The sequence below is a fragment of the Equus caballus genome, chromosome 25 (genome assembly GCF_041296265.1).
Source record: "Equus caballus isolate H_3958 breed thoroughbred chromosome 25, TB-T2T, whole genome shotgun sequence".
Lineage (NCBI taxonomy): Eukaryota > Metazoa > Chordata > Mammalia > Perissodactyla > Equidae > Equus > Equus caballus.
In genome coordinates, this window is record NC_091708.1 from 22821092 (window position 1) to 22844842 (window position 23751).

The following is a 23751-nucleotide window of genomic DNA, read 5'->3' on the forward strand; positions in this document are numbered from 1 at the left end:
GTGGCTGGAGAGAAAACTTCATACTTAAAATGCTATCTAATTCTCTTTTGCGTCTACACTGTTTCCGAAGACGAAGAAATAGACATGGGCAGGCCCACCACAAAAGAAATTCAGGGAGGCTGAAAGGTAACAGGAAAGCATTCTAACAACTTTGATACTGTAACAAGCAAGGGAGCGTTCTGCAGTCCCTTAAAAAACTGAGATGGCAATTTTGGACTGAGAAATGCTCTTCCAATACCTGCCTTCCCTTTTTGTAGCTGAGACAAAAATAAAGTGCCACCGAACAACGTAATTTACCCAAGGTCCGACAAAACAGAAACGTGACAAGAAAATAGATGTTTTAATTTCAATTCACTAAGAAAAAGGTCAAATTAAGCAAAGTGTGCATTTTCAACAGAATACAAAGATAAGCACAGGCAAAGCGCTAATAACACTTGCTCAGAAATATGAAGACAGCAGATGGAAGGAGAGGCAAACCCACCATTTAGAAGACCCAGAAATTGTAAGGAAGGCAAGTGCCGCGGGGGGACCTTATTCTGCGTTTTGTCCTACCTTGTAAACTCTTCACGAAGGTTGTTCGGTTCTGAAGAATAATATTTAACTCGAAAGTGCAAAGCATAAGCAGGTCCGACTAAACATTTGGAGATGGAAGGTTGAACATGTTTTTCCCCAATTTTGAAGATCGCAGAACGGATGAAAGGAAAAACACAGTAAATCTGTTAACACACACAGCACTACACTGGGAGGGCACACCAGGGGGCACAGAGCTAGTGAGTTCTTTTCAATCCTGGTTTGGAAAACTAAAATGGACTTTAGTGTGGACAAAGATGGTTTAGCCAATAACTTCATTCTGGATGAAAACTCTAACAACCCAGATGAATTCCTAAGGGCTGGACATTTTATTTTCACCCAGGATCACCAAGATACTCCAAACTGATACTTTTAACAAAATATCAAGTGGGCTAAGGGAAAGCAACACATAATCTAAAACCCTTAAAGTCTTAAATTTTTAAAAATTACCCACGCATAAACAACATCGAAGAAACGTGGTTACCACACCTGTAAAATCAGAGAGCTGGACCAGACGTCACAGATCCCTCCCACTCTCCCATTCTCTGAGTCAACTTCAGAATTCATTAGAAAGTGAAGTAATGGGTGTAGAGTCGTGTTTCTGAATATTATATTAATCATTTCTCACTGGCAGGGGTGTCCGATTTTAAAAGAGAACATAGTCTGTTTTTTAATATCTACTAAAAACTCTTACTCAAATTTTGAAGCGTGGCATTTGGCCAGCCTTCAGAAATTAAAAATCATCCACTTAAAATTGACTGAATCTATTTTAAAATGCTCCCTAGTTCTAATGAAAACATTAACACCTCAAAACATCGGCAAAGGAGTTTACTCTCGGATCAAAGGGATAAGCGAGTGGGCTACAATGTGCTTACTTACTTTTCATCTGCTTTTTTATGGGTTTAGAATGATCCAGCCAGTGCTGAAAGAGAGAAAAGGTTTCTTTAGCAATAGTTCAGCAGCAAGATTATACAGCCCTTATAGCTACTCTCCTCGACAAACGGTAGTAATTCTATCAACAACCAGGGGTTGGACCAGATCACCAGTTCTTAGGCTGGGGATCTGCAAACTGCTTGAGATGGTATTAAAAAATCGGTGCTTATGCACATAAGTGCATTTTTTCTGGGGAGAGGGCGCACAGCTCCCATAAGCTGAAGACGTGCCTGAAAGAACCTAAAACCTTTTAACTAAGTGATCTGTAAAGTCCCTTCTCATCGGTAGTGCCACCACTGCCTTTTCCTTCTGAGTTTCTCAAGTTGCAATTGATCTTCTCCAATGGTTCCAAGCCTCCATTACTCTAGTCAAGACGTCAGGCCGCTCTGCTGGGAACCTGATCATCTATGGGTCGTGTAGTTTTGTCTCCGGAAACTCTAAAATTATAAAACCCAAACTCACAACCCTTTTATTCTTTTGCCAGGAAAATGGCCCACGTGGAAGATGGAAAGACGGGCAGGGATCTGTCTGAGAAAGTTGTGCTCTCGTCAGTGAGGGCACGTCAACTCTCTCCAGTTTTCACCAGAAGAACCACTTCAGTCTTATCCATCCAAGGAAATTACAAAACCATTTTCTTCATCTAAAAGTTCCCCTATAATGTCAAATCTGTTGACTCTACAATCCTGACGAGCCTCAGCAGCTTAACTTCCCTGGAAAACGACATCTAGAACAGTACGCTGTGCGCCACTCTGTGTGAACACAGGCCCTGGGAGGGCAGAGACCTGGCTCTTAGTCATTTCTGTGGTTCCTGTGCTGAGCACAGAGCGTGGCACCCAGCAAGCCCTCATTAGATTTGTGCAAAATAAATAAATGTTAAATACATATTTTTCTAAACAAGGCAAAGAAGGACTTCTCCCATCACTTTACGTAAACTCGATACAAGTTGGACTTCACTGTTAGAAGAAGAGTGGGAATAACAGAGCCAGAGGGTTGTATCTCACTAGCTGTTCAGAATCAGAGGCCATTCTGCTGACTGTCAATATCCTTTCAGAAGGATCCAAACTCTGCACATTCTAATAATGAGAAAGGGCGGGGCTCAATTAGCACAGTGCATTCTACCCCTCAGCAAAGAGCCTATTATGACCAGGCGGGAGGAGGGGGATAAGGAAACACAAAAGCAAATAACAGATGAATTATAATACAATAAGCTGTGAGGAGTGCAAGGGGGAACATGGGCTTTTGTCATCTCCGCTCCCCGAGAAGCAACCGCAGGATAAAAGCAGCCGATCACCGGTCGGAAGCGTATCTCTAGGGCACATGTCCAGGGTGCTTTCATTGCATTGTGAATAGCTTTGAAGTGGAAATGACCTAAATGTCCATCAACAAAGACGAATTAAAAAAATGGCTCATCCGTATAATGAAATACTATTCAGCCTTTAAAACTGATGTAGGCCTGTATTTGTTGATGTGGCAAGAGGTCCGAAGCACAATGTTAGATGAAAAAAAACCAGGTAGCATCCCACTTATATAAAATTATTATTTTCTATCAAGATATGTCCAGAAGGATTTATAGCAGTTATTTTTGAATGTGGGCCTGTGAATGCTGTCTACTTTTTTCCTTTTCACTTCTCTGCCAAACCTTTTACTTTTAATGAGAGTATTATTTTCATGGGAGTGAGTTGTCACTTTCAATGTTCATTCATCAATTGCCAACTGGGCAGTTGTTTGTTTGTTTGTTGGTGAGGAAGATTGGCCCTGAGCTAAGGTCTGTGCCATTCCTCCTCTATTTATGTGGGACGCAGCCACAGCATGGCTTGACGAAGCGTATGTAGGTCTGTGCCTGGGATCCAAACCTGTGAACCCTGGGCCCCCAAAGCAGAGTGTGCAAACTTAATCACTCCACCACCGGGCGGGCCCCTGATTGGGCAGTTTTGGAGGATCAATTTGCCTCATCAGAATTAGGTCTCACTACTGCCCTCTACCAAGCTACCCCCTGGGAGGAGGACAAATACGGACTTGATAAAAGCATAATATTTACTTTCCTGCCAAAGTCAGATTATCACGCCAATGGCTGTGACTAAACCTGTTCTTCTCACTTTCACATGAATTCACCATCACCGAGCAAAGAAGCTCTCCCTGCAACCAGCCTTCTAATCTTGCTAGTCCCAGAGGCTCGAAGCTCAAAGGAGCTTGTCCCATTTCCTTCCTTTCTGAAGTCTCCCTATCATACTCTGAATAGAACAGGTTTCCACTCACCATTCCTCTCCCTCTACTGTCAAACTCTCATCTTGACCCAAGTCCAATCTGCGTTGTTTCCTTAGCTGTGGTTTCCAGCCCTGGTCGCACACACATCACAATCAGGAACACAAGGTCCCAGCCAAGATCCATCAAACAGAAGCTCAGAGCATTAGTGTTTTTTAAAGGCCCCCAGTGTGCCCATTAAATATTTAGTGCTGAAGTTTTCTGCATCCTCTCCTACCCAGGAATATGTCTTAATGATCTTGGGGATCCTGAAACATCCAGAACTCCTTCTGAAAACAGCTGTATGAGCTCTATAAAATCTCAAGCAATTTTGGGGTTTATTGGCCAAATATCTACGCCTGGTCACAGATAGATCATGGCTAGATGCTCCTACTGGACAGCAGACTGCTTTTCCCTCTGGCCACACTGCTAAAGGAGCTCTTATCCATGTGGGTTGGCCTCCATCCTGCCCGCCTAGCCACCAGCCGTGGACCCTGCCCAGAGCAGGACCTGCCAGGATGGAGGCCTGTGAAAAGGCTGGGGCTCGATCAGCGGGCAAAGGAATCAGAAATGGCTCTATTTGAGAAGCTCCTTGACCCTGTGGGGTTTAGATCAGGTTTGCGTGCCTGCATCAGAGGCAATAAGAAACTCAGTCACAATCCTAAAACAAGAGATGATAAAACCTACATTGTATCCAGTCAGTTCAAAATGACCTTTCTTCCTACTGCAGGAGCTGACCAGACTCTGATCGCTCGTATTTTATCCCATAAGACCACCCTGTGAACTTGAAGACCTGGGCGCTAAGGCCCAACGTGACATTTAGTACATCATATCCTACGCTCGGCTTAGAGGCCTGTATTCAGCAGCAGCAGGACCCGACTGATGCTCACCTGCGTCCTGGCTAAATATAGCCAGGGTGCCTGTCAGGCAAGGCCAAGGCCAAGGGCTCCAGCCCTCTTAACAGACCATTAAACGATCACTGGAAACAGGTGCATTTCCGAGTTCAAAGGGTAAGACATGTAACTCAAACACCGTAACAGGTGTCAGAAAGATGGTTTCTGATCTGAATTTCTCCTCCAAGTCCACCTGGCAAAACCCTTTCCATAAATCAAGATGTGGATGAGCTGGCAAAGCCTGTCTGTTTTAATTCTACATCAGTTCTGGAACTATGACACACATAAGGCTGGTCGTAGAATTCAACTGTCTCAAATCTACACAGAAACACGTGAATCACAGCGGCCAGGAGAAGGTTTAAAGGGTCAAAAAACTCGCTCAAGTCTCAGTGATGGAACTCACGACTGGCTTTCCAGAACCCACAGACTTTCTTGGCTTGTAAAGAGCATCTAGTTTGGGTTTAAATTAGAGCTGAAATGAATCTGAGAGAGAAGTGTATCCAAAGGATGAAAAGAGAAGGAAGGGAATGAATACTTTTGGAGCTTACTGTGTGTGATTTATAGTACGAAACATATATTTGGTCTTTATCCCCGTTTCTGGCACAGAGCTCCCCAAACCCTTGGAATTTCCTGAGCGATAAGAGCAGTAAAGGTGTCTTGATGTTCATAACAAACCCCTTTCGACCACACTTGAGTTTATGTTAATGAGGTGACTTTTGGAAAGCACCTAAGCATGGGGGCTGATTGCCAGCAGAACCAGTCATGTGGTTCTTTCAGTCCTACGCCCCGACCTCTGGGAAGGAGAGGGGCTGCAGGTTGAATCAATCACCAATGGCCAATGATTTAGTCAATTGTGCCTGTATAACGAAGCCTCCATAGAAACTCAAAAGGACAAGGTTCGGAGAGCTTCCGGGTTGGCGGACGTGTGGCGATACGGGGAGAGTGGCGCACCTGGAGAGGACATGGAAGCTCTGCACCCCCCACACACACCCTGCCCTATGCATCCCTTCCATCTGACTGTTCCTGACTTAGATCCTTCTAGAATGAACTGGTAATCTAGTGAGCAAAATGCTTCTCTGAGTTCTGCGATCTGTTCTAGCAAATTAATCAAACCCAAAGAGGGGGTCGTGGGAACAGGGCAGAGTCAGACAGTCAGAAGCATAAGTGACAACCTGGACTTGAGATTGGCATCTAGAGTGTGAGAGTGTGAGTGTGTGAGTGTGTGTGTGTGTGTAGTGGGCGGGGACAGTCCTGTGGGACTGAGCCTTCCAGCTCCGGCATCTGAAGCTATCTCCGGGTAGATAGTGTCTGGAGGTATTGGAAAAAACACACATTGGACTGTGTCACATCCACCACCTTCCCAGGCCTCAGGGGGCCCTAACAAGGAGGAGTCAGGATCCTAACTCAGGCTGGTGTGGGGTCGAGAGCTCCGAGTCTTCACATCACACACTAGTGGGGGGGGGGCCTTCCCCGCCTATGGGAGGGAGCTCCCCTCCTTCTCATTTAGAACGAAGCCCCATAGACCCATTTACACCAGCTACTCCAGAGCTCCTCAGGGATTCGTCTAAATCAACTGCAGGGACCCGTTTATTACTAGCTCCCCACTCCGCACCAATATCTGCACATAGCAGGAACCCACTGCCCACCCCCCGGCATTCAGAACAGGCTGCTGGGAGGCCTGTGGGACTTCTTGAGCCATTTCACACTTCTCTGAACTGAAATGGAAGGAGGCAGGAGATCCGAGTTCAAGTCCCAGCTCTGCCGCTCACCTGGTGTGCGGCCGTGAGCAAGGCCCCTGTGAGCCTCAGCTTCCTCCCGCGTGCACTGAGCTATCCCCTAACACACTGTCTGAAGAACCGACTGACTGTCCGTGGAAATGGTAATGAACCTTCAAATGGAAGGAAGGGTTTTTAAATCTTGTTCTTAGTGTGACATCTCCCTCTCTCAGTGTTTATACTCTCCCACTTCCCCTCCAGGTACATGTGAAATGGGAGGAATGCTCAGGAGCGTCCACACAGTGACCAATGTGATGACATTCCAGGTAAGCATCAGAGTGAAGTCACAAGAGTCCCCTTAGTGTCCACTGAGTCCTCCAGCAGTCACCACATCTCTGTCAACCTCAGCTCGCAGCCCTGCGCCTCTTATTACCCATCTACCTGATTCTATGCTGCAAGGACCAGAGGAGAAACAAGTCTTGAGATAAAGCCCAGAACCACCTTTTCCGGATTCCTTGCTGCAAAACACATCGCCATAAAATGCTCCCTCTTCATGATGGGAGGGGGTTAGGAGTGGACTTCCGAGGGCCACACCTACTCGCTAGAGCACGTCTCCCAGACACGGGGAGGGAGGCTCCTGCGTGGTCGGGCTGTTATCACCCCTGCCGCTCCTCCGCCTGGCAAAGCCCTCTCACCCTCTGTGTCCACTGCATGTTCACTCTTCCCTCTGCTACCCTGTTCACCTCATCGATGACAGTCAGGCAGTCCTCCTCCAGACTCATGCAGCGGAGGGCTCGACCTTCTCTGTTCCAAGGACCACTTGTCTGTGTCCCTCGCCAGAATGTGGCAGGCAGGGAAAGGGGCCAGCTCACTTCCGCACCACACAGCTCGGCACTCAGTAAGCTCGAAGTCCAAGTTTGCTGAATGGCTACTGACTGAATGTTCTCTTTCTCTTTGTGTGTGTGTGTGTGTGTGTCTCACACTACCGTGTGTAATGGAACCAGGATAGCCCAGTGGAAAGTGCTGGACTTTGGAATGAGACCAGGTTCTGAATCCTGGCTCTGTCCTTACTTTAACCTTTACCAGGTTCCTAACATCTCTGAGCCTCAGCTTGGTCATCTGTAAAATGGCTCTGCTCCCTGGTCAGCTTTACAGATCAGTGACGAATGTCAAACAAGAGTTATGCAAACCCTGCAGTTTGATGCCTGGCTCAGAGCAAATCAGAGCGGGAACTCGGTAAACAGCAGCTATCTGACCAGGCTGTGAGAGAGCTGGGTGTGTGCAGACCAGAGCCCCCAACTCTCAGAAGGAAGCTTTGATATGTAAAAACAGAACCCCTGCCCCTGCTTGGAGCTGTGCGGAAAGTGAGATCTACAGAGAGGTTCCTGGGTGGCCTTCCGGCTTTGATATGGAAACGGGAAAGAGGAGGCCCCAGGCCCAGCTGCTAAAAATAGGTGATGCCAACAGACTTTGACCTTGCTTCAGGGCTGGGCAGGGCACTATGGAAACCAGGCCTGGCTCTCTGCAGGGAGCTGGAGATATAAGCTGGGTATGCAGAGGGCGTGCCAAGAGCCCTGCCGCTGCCAGCCCTCTGATTTGCATGTCAGGGGCTGAGTGGGGGCGTCAATCCTTGCAGGAGTCTCAATTATGGAGCAATAAGCCAAAGGCCAAGTGGACAGTCCCCCCGACTCCAGGGTCTCCATCTGTAACCCCACTTTCCCCAGAAACACACCTCCCACAACACCCAATCACCTGCCACCAGCCACACCATCCCAGGCCCTCCAAATATCAGTGACGCCCCAGAAGCCACCTCAGCAAATCCTCCCAAGGGCTCTTGTCTAAACTGCTAAGGTTTCTCCCACAGGCAAGGCGGCCTTGCAGGTTCCAGCTAACCTCAGCATGTCACCTCTGGGGGCTGTGAAGATTTCTGCTGCCCCTCAGACTGCCCAGCCAGGAAGAGGAGACCCACACCCACGTCTCGGATCACAAAACCCTTTCTCCTCCATTAACTCACTGAGCACCTCAATTTCCCTGTGGAAGAGATGTCACCACCTCCACTGTGCAGCTGGGAAAACTGGGGCCTGAGAAAAGCACTTACGCCTGCAGTCGGAAACACGGCTGAGTCTGAGCTGTGCTCCTCGGTGACCTCTCAAGGTCTAAGGCTTTGGTTTCATCAACTAGAAGATGGAAACATCTGGCAAGTGGCTCCTAAGGTCCCTTCTGGGACTAAAGACTGAGATTCTCAGCTGTGTGCCTTGTCACCAAGTTAAGAAGAAGAAGTCCTAAGTCTTCAGATCCAACCAGAAAGGTTTCTTTATACACACAAATAATGACCCAAGGCCAAATGAACAAGCTGCCGCAGCAGGCGAGATCAGCTCAGACGCTGACACAGATGAGGAAAGTACTCTGGGAGCCAGGACACGCTGCATGAAGGGCTGTCATGAACGATGGCCAGAAGTTTAAAAGGGGAGAGAAAGGGCGTTCCAGGAGGGGAACCAGCACAAGCCAAGACACAGAGATAAGTGCAGGATTCACCAGAACCCGGCCTGCAAAGAGCCCAGCTTAGAAATCAGACTGATGAGAAGGGTCCCTGGAGCTGCCCCTGTCGCACACCGCCTGGATCCTCAGCCGGCAGACAGGACCCTGCACCTGCTTCTGTGGGGAAGGAAAGCAGCTCACAGAGCGGGATGCTGGAAAGGCTTTCGAGGCCGCAGAGTCGGAGTGTCTGCAGGCGTTTGGCCCGGGAAGGACGCCTGGCTCCCACCGTGAATGGCCCTCCTGCCACACAGTGCCCAGGCCCCAGCGGATGGGAAAGCCAGCAGCCAAGGAGCAGAGGGTCACAGCAAAGTCTCTGGTAATGGAGTCACATCCTTGGCTTCCTGGGAATCCGAGTGGATGGAGAGAGGTCACCTGGGGATGAGGACAGGCCACAGGGCAACAAGTGCCTGGCTCTAATAGCAGAAATGACAGATATCTTCCCCCTTCTGACTAGAAAAGATGTGTAGAGCAGACACACCTCCCTCCCCTTTAGTCTTAGAATCACTGAACATTAGAAGTAGCAGAACTGGTGGGGAATGGGTCCAAGAACCCCATTTTACAGATGAGGAACCTAAGGCCAAGGAAGAAAAGCTGGCTTCTCTAAGACCCACCAAATGAGTAAGGGGCGGAGCCAGGAACAAGGTCCAGATCACCTCCTAGTCCAGGGCCGCAGACGTTCTGAAGCCAAAACTATCACATGCAGTAAGTCACACAGGGGAAGGTGGAACAGAGAAGAGTTTCCAGGAAGAGGAGGGCCAACAAGTGTCAGATGCCGGGGATGGAGAGAACTCTAAATTTGGCACTCAGGAGGCACCTGGAAATGGAACTGTGATGCAGGTGCAGGGAGTAAAGCTGGAGAAATAGGTAGACTCCCTGAGACAAACAGTAAAGGGGGTGGACAGAGAGAAAAAGAAACTTCGAGGTGCCGGAGAAGACAACTCAAGGAGGTTTAGCTGCATGACCTTGGCCTTCCCAGCAGGAAGAGAGGCTGACTGTGAGAACAGAGTCTTTGTGGGGATCTGGGTGGTCCAGATTCAGAAGGCCAAGCCATGGGGCACTTAAGGGTCCATTAGGGACGAACAAGGCCCCAAGAGCAGCTCAGGGTCTGGGACTTGGCTGAACCTGTGATCTGCAATCTGCGCTGGTGCCAGAAGGCACAGCCCGTGATTCTCCAGCAATGCCTGGCAGCCCAGGAGAGGCAGCAGAGGAAACAGATGGGCCTGTGTGTCAAGGGGAGGCCAGGGGACAGTCACGGGGGCAGGAGAATCAAAGGGCAAGTGAGGACACAGGTGAGACGGCTGAGGCTTTGCCAGGCTGAGAAAAGGCAAGGGCAGGAGGAGGCTGGGAGAGGGCCAAGGCCAGAGGTAAAGAGACTGGAAAGACGAGATCAAGAGAAGTTATCATGGAATGGGGAATGACAGAATTCTGGATCTTGGAGTGGTGACAGGATCCCAAAGTGAATCTGTGAGAGGTTTGCTCAAATGAAACTTCAATGAGAGGAAACGGTGTCTGAATGTTTAGAACTTTAATTCTGCAACTTTAATTCTGAGGCTGCCCAGTGGAAGAGAAAAACTAAGACATCAGCGGCCTTGGGGGATGACAAGGACAGTGCTGGGGTCAGAGGACAGGGGCGCTGGATGGCCTAACCTCAAAGAAAGCAGAACTGGACAGCGAGGTGGAAGGAGAAAAGCTGGCCTGCCCCTCCACGGCGCCCCGGTAGGCCTGAGTGAGAGTCCCCAGCGGGGAAATAGAGAAGGAATCAGGACCATGAACTTAAGGAGGCAGCTGGGGCATTCACAGTAACAGCCAGAGGGGAGAGGGTAAGGGCAGACAGGAAGTCCCGAGGTGCAGAGGATGTTGGCCATGTAGAGGGGACGTTTGGGGGAGCAGAGGGGACTGCCCACCGAGGAGGCACTGTAGCCAGGATGCATTTAAGTCCCGATTCCACTGCATCATCTACTGACTCAGCAACACACTAACGTTCTCAGGCAGACTCAATTTCCAGGCACCGATGTTGAGCATCTTCGCCTTATAACATTCACGTGTGGCCCCCAGGAAGTATCTAAAACTGTCTTTCAGGCAGAAAGTCTGAGCCATATATGAGGAGCTCCAGGTCTCTAGCCCAAACATCTGTCAGGAAACCCACCCTTTCACACACTGTCTAAGCAGTATCACCCCTTACTCTGTCTATCTCCTTACTCTGCTTTATTTTTCTTAACACTTATTACCGCCTGTCATTACATGTGTTCACTGTGCTATCCACAGTGCTTAGAGTGGGGCCCAGTCCATAATAGGCACTCAATAAGTGTTTTTAGATTGCTGAATAAATTATCTTTGAAACCCAAAGCTAGGGGCTGGCCCGGTGGCACAATGGTTAAGTTTGCACGTTCCACTTCTCCGCGGCCCAAGGCTCGCCAGTTCTGATCCCGGGTGCGGACATGGCACCTCTTGGCATGCCATGCTGTGGCACGCATCCCACATATGAAGTAGAGGAAGATGGGCACGGATGTTAGCTCGGGGCCAGGCTTCCTCAGCAAAAAGAGGAGGACTGGCAGTAGTTAGCGCAGGGCTAATCTTCCTAAAAAAAAAAAAAAGAAACCCAAAGCTAGACTTTATTGAAGAGGGAGACCCTGAAGTCAATCCTACTTTTTAAAAGAGTGGCTCTGAGCTGCGTCGAGTTCACTCACTCCAGCACCTCCACGGTGAACAGTTCTGTCTCGGGCAGAGCAAGGGAAGTCTTTGCTGACCGAACACAACCCCCTGGAGCCTGCAAGATGGTTCTCGAGCAATGCCAAGACCTGCTCTGACTGCCCCCCGCACCCCCTAAGCCTGGCTAGGATTCAGCCTGTTCACAGCATCGGCTCTCTACACCCAGCAAGAGTCCACAAGACAACGGTGGTGCAGCCTCTTCTGCCGGCTAAAAATAAAAGCAGGACCTTTAGAAGGATGTCTATAAGGCTATTTCTTCTTCTTTCTACTTAGTCTAGAAATGTGCCCATATTGCATCCTCGTGCTCGGAAATGTTTCCCTAATCTATCCCTGTGCGCAACAGGAACGCTTCCTTCTCCCTCCTCTCTCGCTCATTGGCCAGCCCCAGGTGGGGCATCTTAGATGCATTTCACACGGGCACCAGCACCACCATCCCAATGCTCATTACTGCAATAACATCACAGTTTCACTCCCATCTTTCTCCACTAATTGCTAGCAAGTGAGGATCTGAGATTAGCATGAAAGGCCAATGTGTCCTGAAATGTATCAAGGAATACATACTGCGACCTGCGCAGAGTCGAGGAACTGGAGGCCAAAGTAATCTGTTTCCACGAGGTCCAAGTGGTACACGATCTGATCAAACAAATCCTGGCCTTTGGCATGTTTCTGGAAGACAATGGGGTAGACAAAAATTTAGGACGTGACAACTGGGTAAGAAACAAAAGAAATTTTTTAAACCTCAATAAAATCACTTTCCTCTTTAGATTGCACACACATATGTGTCACAGTACACAAATTTTTAAAAATTATTTAAAATTATTGTATATAATACAAACTCATAATGACAAAAAAACCACCAAACAACAACTTCACAGGATGATTAGGGAACCAACATGTTACTACAAAAACTGGTAAATAAAGGGAAAAAAATCAAGCATTGATCCTGCCTTTAGCTGTAGCACTGGGTAACCAAAGAGTAGATGACAGCATATACAAAAATTAACTCAAAATGGACCAAAGACCGAAATCTAAGAGCTAAAACTATAAAACTCTCAGAATAAAATGTACGCACGAATATTCATGATGCTGGATTAGGCCATGGTTTCTTAGATATGACACCAAAAGCACAAGTAACAAAAAAAATAAACTGGACATCATCAAAATGTAAAATTTTTGTGCTTCACAGGACACCAAGACATCGAGAAAATACAAAGATAACCCAGAATGGGAGAAAATTTTTGCAAATCATGCACTGATAAGGGACCTCTATCTAGAATATATAAAAACTACTACAACTCAATAATAAAAAGACAAATATTCAATTGAAAAATGGGCAAAGGATATATATATATATAGCTAGTTCTCCAAAGATATATGCACGCCCAAAAAGCACATGAAAAGATGCCCAACATCATCAGTTATCAAATGCAAATCAAAACTACAATCAGATAGCACTTCGCACCCGCTAGAATGGCTATAATAAAAACGACAGATAATAAGAAATGCTGGCGAAATTGGAACCTTCATATAGTGCTGATGGGAATGTAAAACTGTGCAGCCACTTTGGGAAACAGCCTGGCAGTTTCTCAAACAGTTAAACATAGAGGTACCATCTGAGCCAGTAATTCCACTCCTAGGTATATAGCCAAGAGAAGTAAAAACATTATGTTCATACAGAAACTCGCACACAAATGTTCATAGCAGCATTAATCATTAATAGCCAAAAAATGGAAGCAACTCAACTGCTTATCAGCTGATGAACAGATAAACAAAATGAGGTCTTATCCATACAACAGAATATTATTTGGTCATAAAAAGGAAGTTCTGATCCATGCTACAACATGGACGGACCTTGAAAACTTATACCAAGTACAAGAAGCCAGTTACAAAGGACCACATATTATATGAAGTGTTCAGAACAGATAAATCTAGAGACAGAAATTAGATTAGCGGTTGCTTAGGACTGCAGTTTATGGGGTGACAGCTCAGGGGAGCAATAGATGCACAGCTCTATGAATATACTAAAAGCCACTGAATTGTACACTTCAGATAGGTGAATTGTATGATATATGAATCTCAATAAAGCTATTAAAAATAGCAGCTGGCCACTGTTTTCCTTTACGGTAGTATCCCAACAAATAAAAGAAGAGGGAATAACAGAATTGCAATAGCAACAATTTGGCAACTTCTAATGAATGGCAGGCTGGAAGCACTGGGCACCAGTGGCTACTAACATCACAACAGGAGACAACTAGCCATTATGTACCTCTGATTAAGACACACCCCACCACCCAAGACATGATCTTGCTCCCCGTGCCTCTCTCTCTACAGGAAAAAAGTCAAGCCTGGGACGGATTCAACCACACATCCAACTGCAGGAAATGCAGAGGAATGTTCTCAACTACACGGGACAGCCGTCTACAAGATCAAGCCAGTGGGAAACTCCAGAAACTCCTCAGGACAAACGACCTAGTTTCTTCAACAAACAGAATATAGGGAAGAGAAGAGAGGGAGAGGACACCTCCAGATTAAAATAGATTTAGAAGGCTTTTTTTTTTTTTTAAAAAGGCAAAACTAAACTGCAATGTCTAGGAATGCACAGCTGGGTGATAAAACTTGAAAACAGAGAGGGGAGAGCCCTGTGGCATAATGGTTAAGTTTGTGCGTTCTGCTTTGGTGGCCTGGGGTTCTCGGGTTCAGATCTCAGGTGCGGACATGGCACCACTTGTCAAGCCATGCTGTGACAGCGTCCCACATATAAAATAGAGGAAGATGGGCACAGGTGTGAGCTCGGGGACAATCTTCCTCACACACAAACAGCTTGAAAACAGAGTAAAGAAGCGATGACAATAAAGTCAGGGAGTGGCTGCTCTTGGGGTGGGAGGGGCTCTGACTGGCAGTGGACACAGGGTGGACTTCCGGCTGGCTGGAGGGTTCCAGCTCTTGGCTTGGGTGGTAGCACGAGGGTGTCTACCTTCTAGTAACTCATTAAACCGTACCTATGTTTTATTTGTACATCTGTATTTGTGTTACACAAAATAACAACAAAAAGTAAAAACAAAAATCAAAATATATCACTGGATTACAGACAGCTTCTTTCCTTTACTCTTTCCTCCCCGGAAATACTTCTCTGAAGGCAACAATTTCACAGAAGCAGGAGGCTCGACATGCAGTGACATTCTCTGTAGGATTATTTACCAGAGAAATGGGGGGGGGGGGGGGATGTGTGCAAAAAGAAGAAATAATCAAAACTGGAACCACAGAGACACAGAACTGGAGCCCATGAACACTCCAGAACACTGCTGTGCTGTTATAAAAGATAATTATGAAGATGAGATAGAATAAGGAAAATTCTTATGAGAATGTTAGGTAAACAGACGACGAAGGAGTAAGAAGCTGTGAGTCCAACATCATAAAAATATGTAGGCACTGTACGTGGACGGCTTGACAAAAAAACAGGAAATTCGCAAAAACCAAAATAGCCGTGTTAGGATGGAGAAGCTATGGATGGTTTTCTTCAACACTGATCTTTTGGCAGTTGTTAGACAGGAAACACAATTTTTACAAAATCACCATTCTGGCACTCTTCCTCGTTTAGCAACCTATCCTCTGGAAGGATCTTCTCCTACGACTATCCAGTGCTACTGGCCCCATGCAACACCTATTAGCACAGTGCCAACGCTTCATTAGCGGGTTTCCTAGTGGGACAGAACTAGTTAGAGTAAAGCTTTAGCAGCAGGATGTGGCAGAAAGAATTGGGCTTGGAGGAAGCCAGAGACCTGTGCTCTAGTCCCAGATGTACCACTGACTGTGTGACCTCAAGCAATTCATAATGACTTCCCAAAATCCATACGGCCATCCTGGACTTCTCCTGTAGCCGCAAAGTGGACACGGCACCCCGAATATACAGGGCTGCCAAAACTCAACTGACCCCAAATTAACCTGCTCCCCACCTACTGGTTCAGGGCTTACTATCCAGGTACGTAATTTTAACTTACAGAGTATGAACTGAAAAACACCATTCCGTACATGTAAAATGAGGACACTCAGCCCAAGTTTCTGTCTGGGTCATTCCAAATTTTACTTTGCTGATGTCTTTCTAAAACAGCTCTTAATTTAGAAGGAGCTCAAGGTGAAGGTTGGAAAAAGACCTTTCTGGGGGTGGCGGGTCCCTTCCTATCGGCAGACACTTACTCAGCTGGGCTTGGAGGTGGCAGAAGCAGGGTCTGGTGGACAGGAAATACCATTTTTACCCACCTGTAGACACTTCCCCCTTCTGTCCCCCACGAGTATGCTCTTTGGTCTCTTCTGCTGGAAGAGAGAACTCCCCATGGCCCTTTCCAGCCCTAAAAGAATCTGGTAAAATTCTGAAGGAATGTATGGAAGAGAGGAGTTCCTTGAAACAGAGGTGCCAGTGGTTAAAGGTAGAAGGAAGATGGGAGGGTCAAGGCCACTGCTCTTGAACCCACCATTTCTCACTCCTCCCAGCCTGCAGCATCCACTGTCAAAACCGAGAAGCTCCAGCTAACTTAACCCACCTGCACTGCCAACCAGGACATCCCCCCGGGCAGCCCCTCGAAGCCCACAACTCATCTCAGGCTTAGCCCAAAGATTCCCTTCTTCGGCAGCCTCCCCAGCTCTACCTCCTCTCGCCCCTGGCAGTTAAGTGGCCCCTCCTCTGTGTTCCCACAAGCAGGCAAGTGTCTTTGCTACATACACACTTCTCACAGGCACCACAGCAGCCTGTGTTCCTCTACTTCAGGCTGAGCACGCCCTGAGGGCAGGGACCGGCTGTGTTTATCTGAGTACCACCTCCCCTGCCCTCCATCTCCAAAGCACAGGTCCCGGCTGGCACACAGCAGGTGCACCATAAATGTCTGTTTGCTGCATGGATGGATGGATGGATGGTTGGGGGATGTGTGAGGTGGGGGGTCAAGAAACAGATCTTCTGGATGGGCCATGCTAAAGCACAAACAACAGACTGATATTTCACAAGCGGCAGCCCTCGAAATGAGAATACACTCATCAAAATCTTTTCAAATTAAGCATTCCATAAACAAGCACCTAGGGAACTGTGCTGCAAAGCCATTTACCTAAACACAATTTTGTGGCTATTATGTGAGGTGCTGTGTAGTGGTTACAATAGGAGAGCTGTTATTGTGGCGAAACTGGAAGCCACTCCTTGCTGCCTCATAGTTAACGAGGTCTCCCTCTCTGTGATGAATCCATTCATTCATGCAACAAATATTTTCCGATTGCTCATCAAACGCCAGCCACTATTCTAGGTGTTGCGGTAGACTGGGGCCGCAAAGTCTAGAAGGAGAGAAGCTACAGGAAGCCCTCACCAAACAAGACCTTCCTGGGGAGCAAGGCCATCCAAAACAGCTTGAGACCTGAACTCTCAGGCAGCAATCCCACTCATCTCCCTGCCTTCTTAAGCAGAATGTACTGAATGTAAAAACCTTACTAAGTCCAGATTGACATACCAGAATCCAGTGATGCTCCATCTACTTCAAGACATGTATGGTGAGCTGTCCCCAAACACAGCAGGCTCTAGAGAGCTCTACCCTGGAGTTCTTGCACCCATGTCTGCTAATTTTTCTTCCTCCCATCTCAATACATCACTTTTCACCAGGCCCAGCAAGCAGTGGTTCTGAGTCAGTATGTCTCTCTGTAGCAGCTCCTTCTGATCCGACAATAGCTAGAAATAACCAAGCTCATGAAAATCGTGTGTAAAATAAGAGTACAGAGTTGCCAACCAAAGAACGGATCAGGCAGGCAGCCAGGAAGGAAAGGTATGGACATTGTGATACTTTTGCTGGCCAGTCAGAGGTTCCAATTTTGCTTACTTACTGGTTCCTAGCCATGATCCTGACAAGGAAGACAGCTGGACAGCTGATGTCTTAACTGCCCCCCAAATAAATGAACTATCCTGACCCTCTTAGATAAGATGCAACCGGCAAAGTCTTAGTGCAACCTGACCCAAGTGCAAAGCAGGGGGCTGACTGTGGTCCCGGAAGAACAAAGACAGAAGCCAATCCATTTAAATCTCATTAGTCTCAATAGCATAAGATGCCAGCCACTCTAGGTAGGTTTGAAAGGAGAAAATAAGCTGTGTGTGAGTGTGCCAGTCAAGTGTATACATCCTCGCTGTGAACTAAAATGGAAAAGCGTGGCCTCTGAGCAGTGAAAGGATTTCAGGAGCCATCTCCTTGCAGGCGCACAGGGCTCTCCTCTGTCCACCTGCTCCACATCCATCAGAGGGCACATCCTCTGCACCCATCTTCAGAAAGGCTCTCCCTTTTTTCTCTTCACGGCTCAGGCCATATCACCCTGTATGGACCACAGCAACAGCCCGAGTGGTCTCGCTACCTCTAGTGTCTCCATCCTAACCCCGTCTTCCCCATGTCTGCCAGAACGGGCTGCACACAACCCACCCCTCCTCTCAGTCACTTCTCTGCACAAAACTTCTACCAGAGGATGAAGTGCAGGCTCCTTAGCCTGGTGTCAGGGACTCCGCACAACCAATACTGCCCAACCCAATACACGTTTTATCTCCACCAGGCCCCACATGTACCCTGGGCTCCAGCCAGACGCTGGAACATGTTCTCCAAGTGTGACGGCACCTCAACATACACAGCAGGTCCCATCCCCATGGCTTTGCCTGTGTCGTTCCGTTGCCTGGGTGCATTCCTTCTACATCCCCATGCCTAGCCCCGCCTGCAGCAAGTCAATCCCCATGGCCACTTTCAAGTGACAATTGTCATTATTAAACTGCCTGTTGGTGGCACCTCGTTCCGTTCATCTTTGCTTCTCTACCATCTGACTTTCTGAAGCTCAATAATCAAATGCTGACGTGGATTAAGGGGAATTCTCAGTTCCCACAACAGTCTTCAAATGACCCACTTTTCACAAGGTCCTGGTCCATGTCCCCTGGGAATTCTCTATAGCCAGCTGGCACCTGGGTGCAGAACCCTGGTACTAACCATCCCCCCTTCCAGATCCCAGTGTGTTCTAATGCAGTCTAGAACACCAGTGCTTTGGAAACCATCCCAGACTGTAGCCTTTCCTTACGGCTAATGAAAATGCTATGCCTTATACACACAAAATATTATCACGTTCTGGATGTTTATATATGGGTTAAAAAATAACCAAAATAATTGTGGTGATGGTTTCTAAACCTAAGTGCAGGCTTCTGCATTTTTCCAATTAGATTTCGTCTAATTTAAATCGGCCCATGATTTGCCCTGTTAAGAACATGATGAGTCCCAGGCTGTTATCCCACGTAGCAGTGCCTGATCTCTGTTTGACAACACGTGGGAAATTTGACAAGCAGGCGGAGGCGGGTGGAGTGGGGGTGGGGGTGGTTGCCTTCCTTTAGTTCTACACTACTAATGGTAACCATCTGATGGTGGCCTCAGTCCGGTTACGAGGGCACACAATTGTCCCACGTGGGGCCATGTGCTGGGACTCTGAGAGGCAAAAGTCAGAAATCCAGTCCTACCTCTTTTCTAGCAATATGACCATGACCTTAGGAAACCACCCCCCCGCCGTGCTTTTTGCGAAAAGCTAACGAAAATCAAGGTACAGAAGTCCATGATCTAGTAACCCTATTTAAAGAAAAAAATGAAGCTACTCTGGTTTGGGGATTTTTGTAAACACATGTTGGTCCCTAGAGATCAATTGCTTCCCTCCAAAGTCCTTAAATGCCCCCAGTTTACACGGCTCCCAGGACTCGGCCTGGTCTCATCAGTTGGCTTCCTGGTCATGGTTCCCAGAAGGCACCTGCCTTAAGGCCTGTTTCAAGTGTTTCTAGGAAGCACTAATTCCACGGTTAGTTACTAGCTGCTACCCTCCACCCCCCACAACTTGATAACTTGCTAGTTTTCTATGAGCCTTAGTAGGAAACTAGCCTCTGTTACACACACACACACACACACACGCATGCACACACAAGTGGCCCAGGAGTCTCTGTCCTCATTGCCATCACTATTAAGTCATCATAAACAAACTGTTTACTCTAGGATATCCTAAACACAAATATCCGAAATTACCAAATAAAGTTATCTTGAAATTTCATCATGAGTCAGAAATACCATCTCAGCCATCAGCCAAATTTGGTGTCTCAAAACTGGAAAGTACTGATGCAACGAGAGGCATAATCTGCGGGATTCAAGGCCAGGCTGCCCGTAACTCCCACCTCCCAGCAAAGAGGGCTTCAGTGAAGACAGATTCCGTGTCCCCATTCTGCAGAGAAGGTGACTGAACCTTACTGTTACGTGACCAAGTTCATATTACTTATAAGTGGCAGAACTAGAATCAGGACCTGGTCTTCCATTGATTCTTAGGACAGAGTTCTTTCTACCTCATCTCATTGCTTCTCTAGTCAACTCATTCGCCACTTGGGCTCCAAGCACATGCAACGTGTCCTGCACACCAGAAATATTTCTTAAGCCCACTTCAACACACAGATGCTGAGAGCCTACTTCATGGACAGTCTTGGCTACAGCTGGGATACAAGGCCACGTGGTCCAACACCAACAGATCTCATGGGTGGAGAGGCAAGTCCCGTTTTGTTTGCAGGGCAGGAAAGTTGTGGCAGAATGGAATGGAAAGTAGATTATTTGCTCATAAACTAACACAGAAGCCAAGACACTGGAGTGAGGGGACATCAACAGTCTGGGCGGCTCCTGGAAATTCAATTCTGGTAAAACAGAGCACATGTTATTAATTTCCTGACTTGCCTGGTTAACAATCTCTGGGAAATCAGAGGAAGCAACAAAAACAACTGCCCTTAATCTTGATTAGTAAGGAAGTAGGGATAATCTCAGAAGAAAGTGACTGTCATCTTGGTGTGCGAGTCTGCTGATCAGTTCCACCACCATAGGGTTCTCCTTCAACCATGGGCATGGGGCTCTCAATGCACACGTGAGGTCTGGGCAGGCAGATTTTAGGTTTAACTGTTCCACCATGGAACACAGCCACACTGGGTCAAGTGATGGAGAGATCTATTTAAAACACCGAGACGTGTGTTGCATTATCCATTAACTATTGATCAGCCTCTATTCCAGGCTGATAAACCATCTTCAGGCCAAGCTGTATTTCCATCTCAGCAGAGAGTCAAAGCTCTCACTTGTTCCTTTAACAGCACCTGCCTCGTAGGGCTGCTATGAGAATTAAATGACCCCACTGGCCACAATCCTATGAACCTTCTTTTAATCAATGTGGAATATCTAACATCTCCTAGCAACCTCAATTTCTGTCTCCCTATAGCTCCTTCAAGCATATCTAACACGAATGGTTTAATAGTTGATTAAGTGAGGGTTTCCTGTTGATTCCTCAAGATGCTCAGTGAAGTCTGGACACCTAAAGCTCCTTAATCCTGGCTGCCCTGAAAACTAGTTTCACCCAACACTTCAAATATTATGCCTCCCACTCTCAATAAGAAACATCGAAACAGCACATGTTGAACACTGTAATTTTTTGGTGACACTACTATCAGGGCATTTTAATATACTATCCCTACTGACAAGGACACTAACAAAACAACAGATAACCACCCGAACACAAAGGTCCACTGGACCAACTCCTCTTACAGTTCCAGACTGGGAGCCTCTCCACGTCACCTTTAGCGTTAGGTAAGGCGAGTCACGTGACATGTGGCAGCACTCTCTGCCCAAGTGAATCCAGGCAGATCCCCAGTGAACGGGAACAGGTGCAGGAGACTGCCTTTAATGACCTCTAAGGCCTGTGCTTCCCATCCCAGCGGCCTCCACCTTACACCAAAAGATAAGCAGGCCCACAGAGACTTAAAAGGTCCCAGTGGCAAGTACCTAAGGTGTTATTTTAGGTTATTCTTTTAAACTGTGGTGCTTACAAACACGGCTGCAAGGTCTTTGTCCCTTCCCCTGGAATCTAGAAGAAGCTGGCACTGCTTCAACCAAATAGAAGGCGGTGTTAGTAATGTTTTGCGATTCCCAAGGTGAGGTGACAGGTGCCTTGGGATGCCTGCTCTGGGAGAAGAGCCAGGCGCCATGTGAAAAGTCCAACTACCCTGGGACTGCCATGCTGCAGAGGCTATGAGCAGCTGTTCCAGTCATCTGTCTCAACCGAGCCCAGCCTTCCCGCCATCCCCGCTAAGGTACCAGATATGCGAGCGCAGTCATCTTGGACTCTCCACACCAGCCCTTCTTCCAACTGAGTACTCCTGGGTGACCTTGGTTAATGCCATGAAGAGCAGAAGAATCTCCTACCTGAGCCCCACCCAAATTCTTGGCCAACGGAACCCATGAGCTAAGGAAAACGATTGTTGTCTTAAGCCACTAAACGTTGGGGAGTTTGTTATGCAACAACAGATAACCAGAATGAAAACCACACATGGACACAGACACAGCATGTGTGCATGGCATATGTGTGCGTATATACAAGACTTAGTAAGGAAAGTTTTTCATAAGTTTGAAAAATGTTTCTTAAGAAATTCCCATACTGTGATGCTAACTTAAGTATTACATCCTTGGAGACAAGGAAGTAGAATAATAAACACATGAATTCTTTAAAAAAACACAAAAGGATAAACAAACTAAAAAACTCTTCAAAGGCCACTAACTCTGTTTAGGAGAAAAACATTAAAATCGAGGGTTGGATTGTCTGAAGCAGCCTTACTCTACATTCACCAACTACATTTTAAGAACTCAATAGGAGCTGGCCCCGTGGCCGAGTGGTTGAGTTCACACGCTCCGCGTCCGCAGCCCAGGGTTTTGCAGGTTCGGATCCTGCGCTCGGACATGGTGCTGCTCATCAATCCATGCTGAGAGGGCATCCCACATGCCACAACTAGAAGGACCCACAACTAAAAATATATACAACTATGTACGAGGGGCCTTGGGGAGAAGAAGGAAAAATAAACTCTTAAAAAAAAAAAAAAAGAACTCAATAAACTGCACTGAAAAGTGTGGGAGGGGACCGTTACGGACTAAAGTAGACTGAAGAGACATATTCACCAAATGCAATGTGTAGGGAGGGGGTAGTTGGCTCCTGATTCAAATAAACCAACCGTGAAAAGGTTTTTGAGATGACTGGCGAAAACTGAACAAGGACTTGTGTGAGATGATATTACAGACTCATTGTTCATTTTGTTGAGTATGGTAATTGTATTATGCAGATACACACACGTTTTATATACATATATACATATAAATATAAAATGAGATACCAAGTTAAGGTTAAGTGATAAATTGTCTGGAAGTTGCTTTAAAATACTCCAGAAAAACAATAATAAATGGGTGTTGTGCATATGAGAGTTTCATCACACTGTTCTCTACTTTGTGTATTTAAAAACTTCCATAACAAAAACTTAAAGAAAACCCCACAAACCGCAAAGACATTGGGGGTTGGAGGGCGGCGGCGGCGCAGTCTGGCCTGAGCCCTGCCCTGAGAATCCAAGCCTCTGGCTGGGAAGAGGCGTCATGTCCACCATGCAGGTGACAGTTCTATACAGAAGGGGAAAATGACTCCCGGCTAATTTTCTTCCATGTCACTAAAACAAAAAACCATACACAGACCTCTGTGTGGATCCAACTCAGGCCCTATCGATGGACCTTAAGACACAAGTTCATCCCAACATCCCAGTCCCTTGGAGCAGCTTACAAGGGGGCTTCGCCACTGTACTTTGTGCCCAATTTTACAGACACAAACAGCACGCTTTCACAGCAAGAAAGAAAGCACGTGCAGCAACGAAAGCTAAATTATTTTCGCTTAGGACACCGAAGTTAACATTCTACCTCAACTGCATGGAAACAATGATTTTATCCCCGAGAACGTTTCTGAGGAACACAGGACTGATTTTTGATCTTCACCTAAAGCACCATAATCTGCAACCCAGCAGAGTCGAAACATTCGACATGGAACAGGACAAGCTCCTCAGTGGACATCCCTGGATAGCCACAGTGACCAGGGCTCGGTACGGAGCCCTACTCAGCAACCGAGTTACCAAGTAACCACACAGGAATGCTCTAGAAATCAGCACATCCAAGTCCCTATCTTACAGGTGGGTAAAATGAGGCCAGAGGCAGGTCACGTTGCCACGCAGGCAGCCACTGCAGAGCCAGGAATAGACCACGAGCCTTCTGACCCTGAGACTAACACAATTTTCT

General features: G+C 47.1%; 1 protein-coding gene across 15 annotated transcripts in view; it reads right to left on the reverse strand.

Moving 5' to 3' along the window:
- The window catches only part of EPB41L4B (erythrocyte membrane protein band 4.1 like 4B), a 130387-nt gene that overhangs the window by 82605 nt on the left and 24031 nt on the right, over positions 1-23751 (reverse strand). For all 15 annotated transcript variants that reach the window (XM_070251269.1, XM_070251267.1, XM_070251273.1 and 12 more), the window contains exons 2-4: positions 12161-12265; positions 1450-1492; positions 553-631 (exon numbers count right to left, since the gene is read on the reverse strand). In XM_070251269.1, the coding sequence (XP_070107370.1) occupies positions 553-631; positions 1450-1492; positions 12161-12265 (227 nt within the window). The remainder of the gene's footprint in view (positions 1-552; positions 632-1449; positions 1493-12160; positions 12266-23751) is intronic.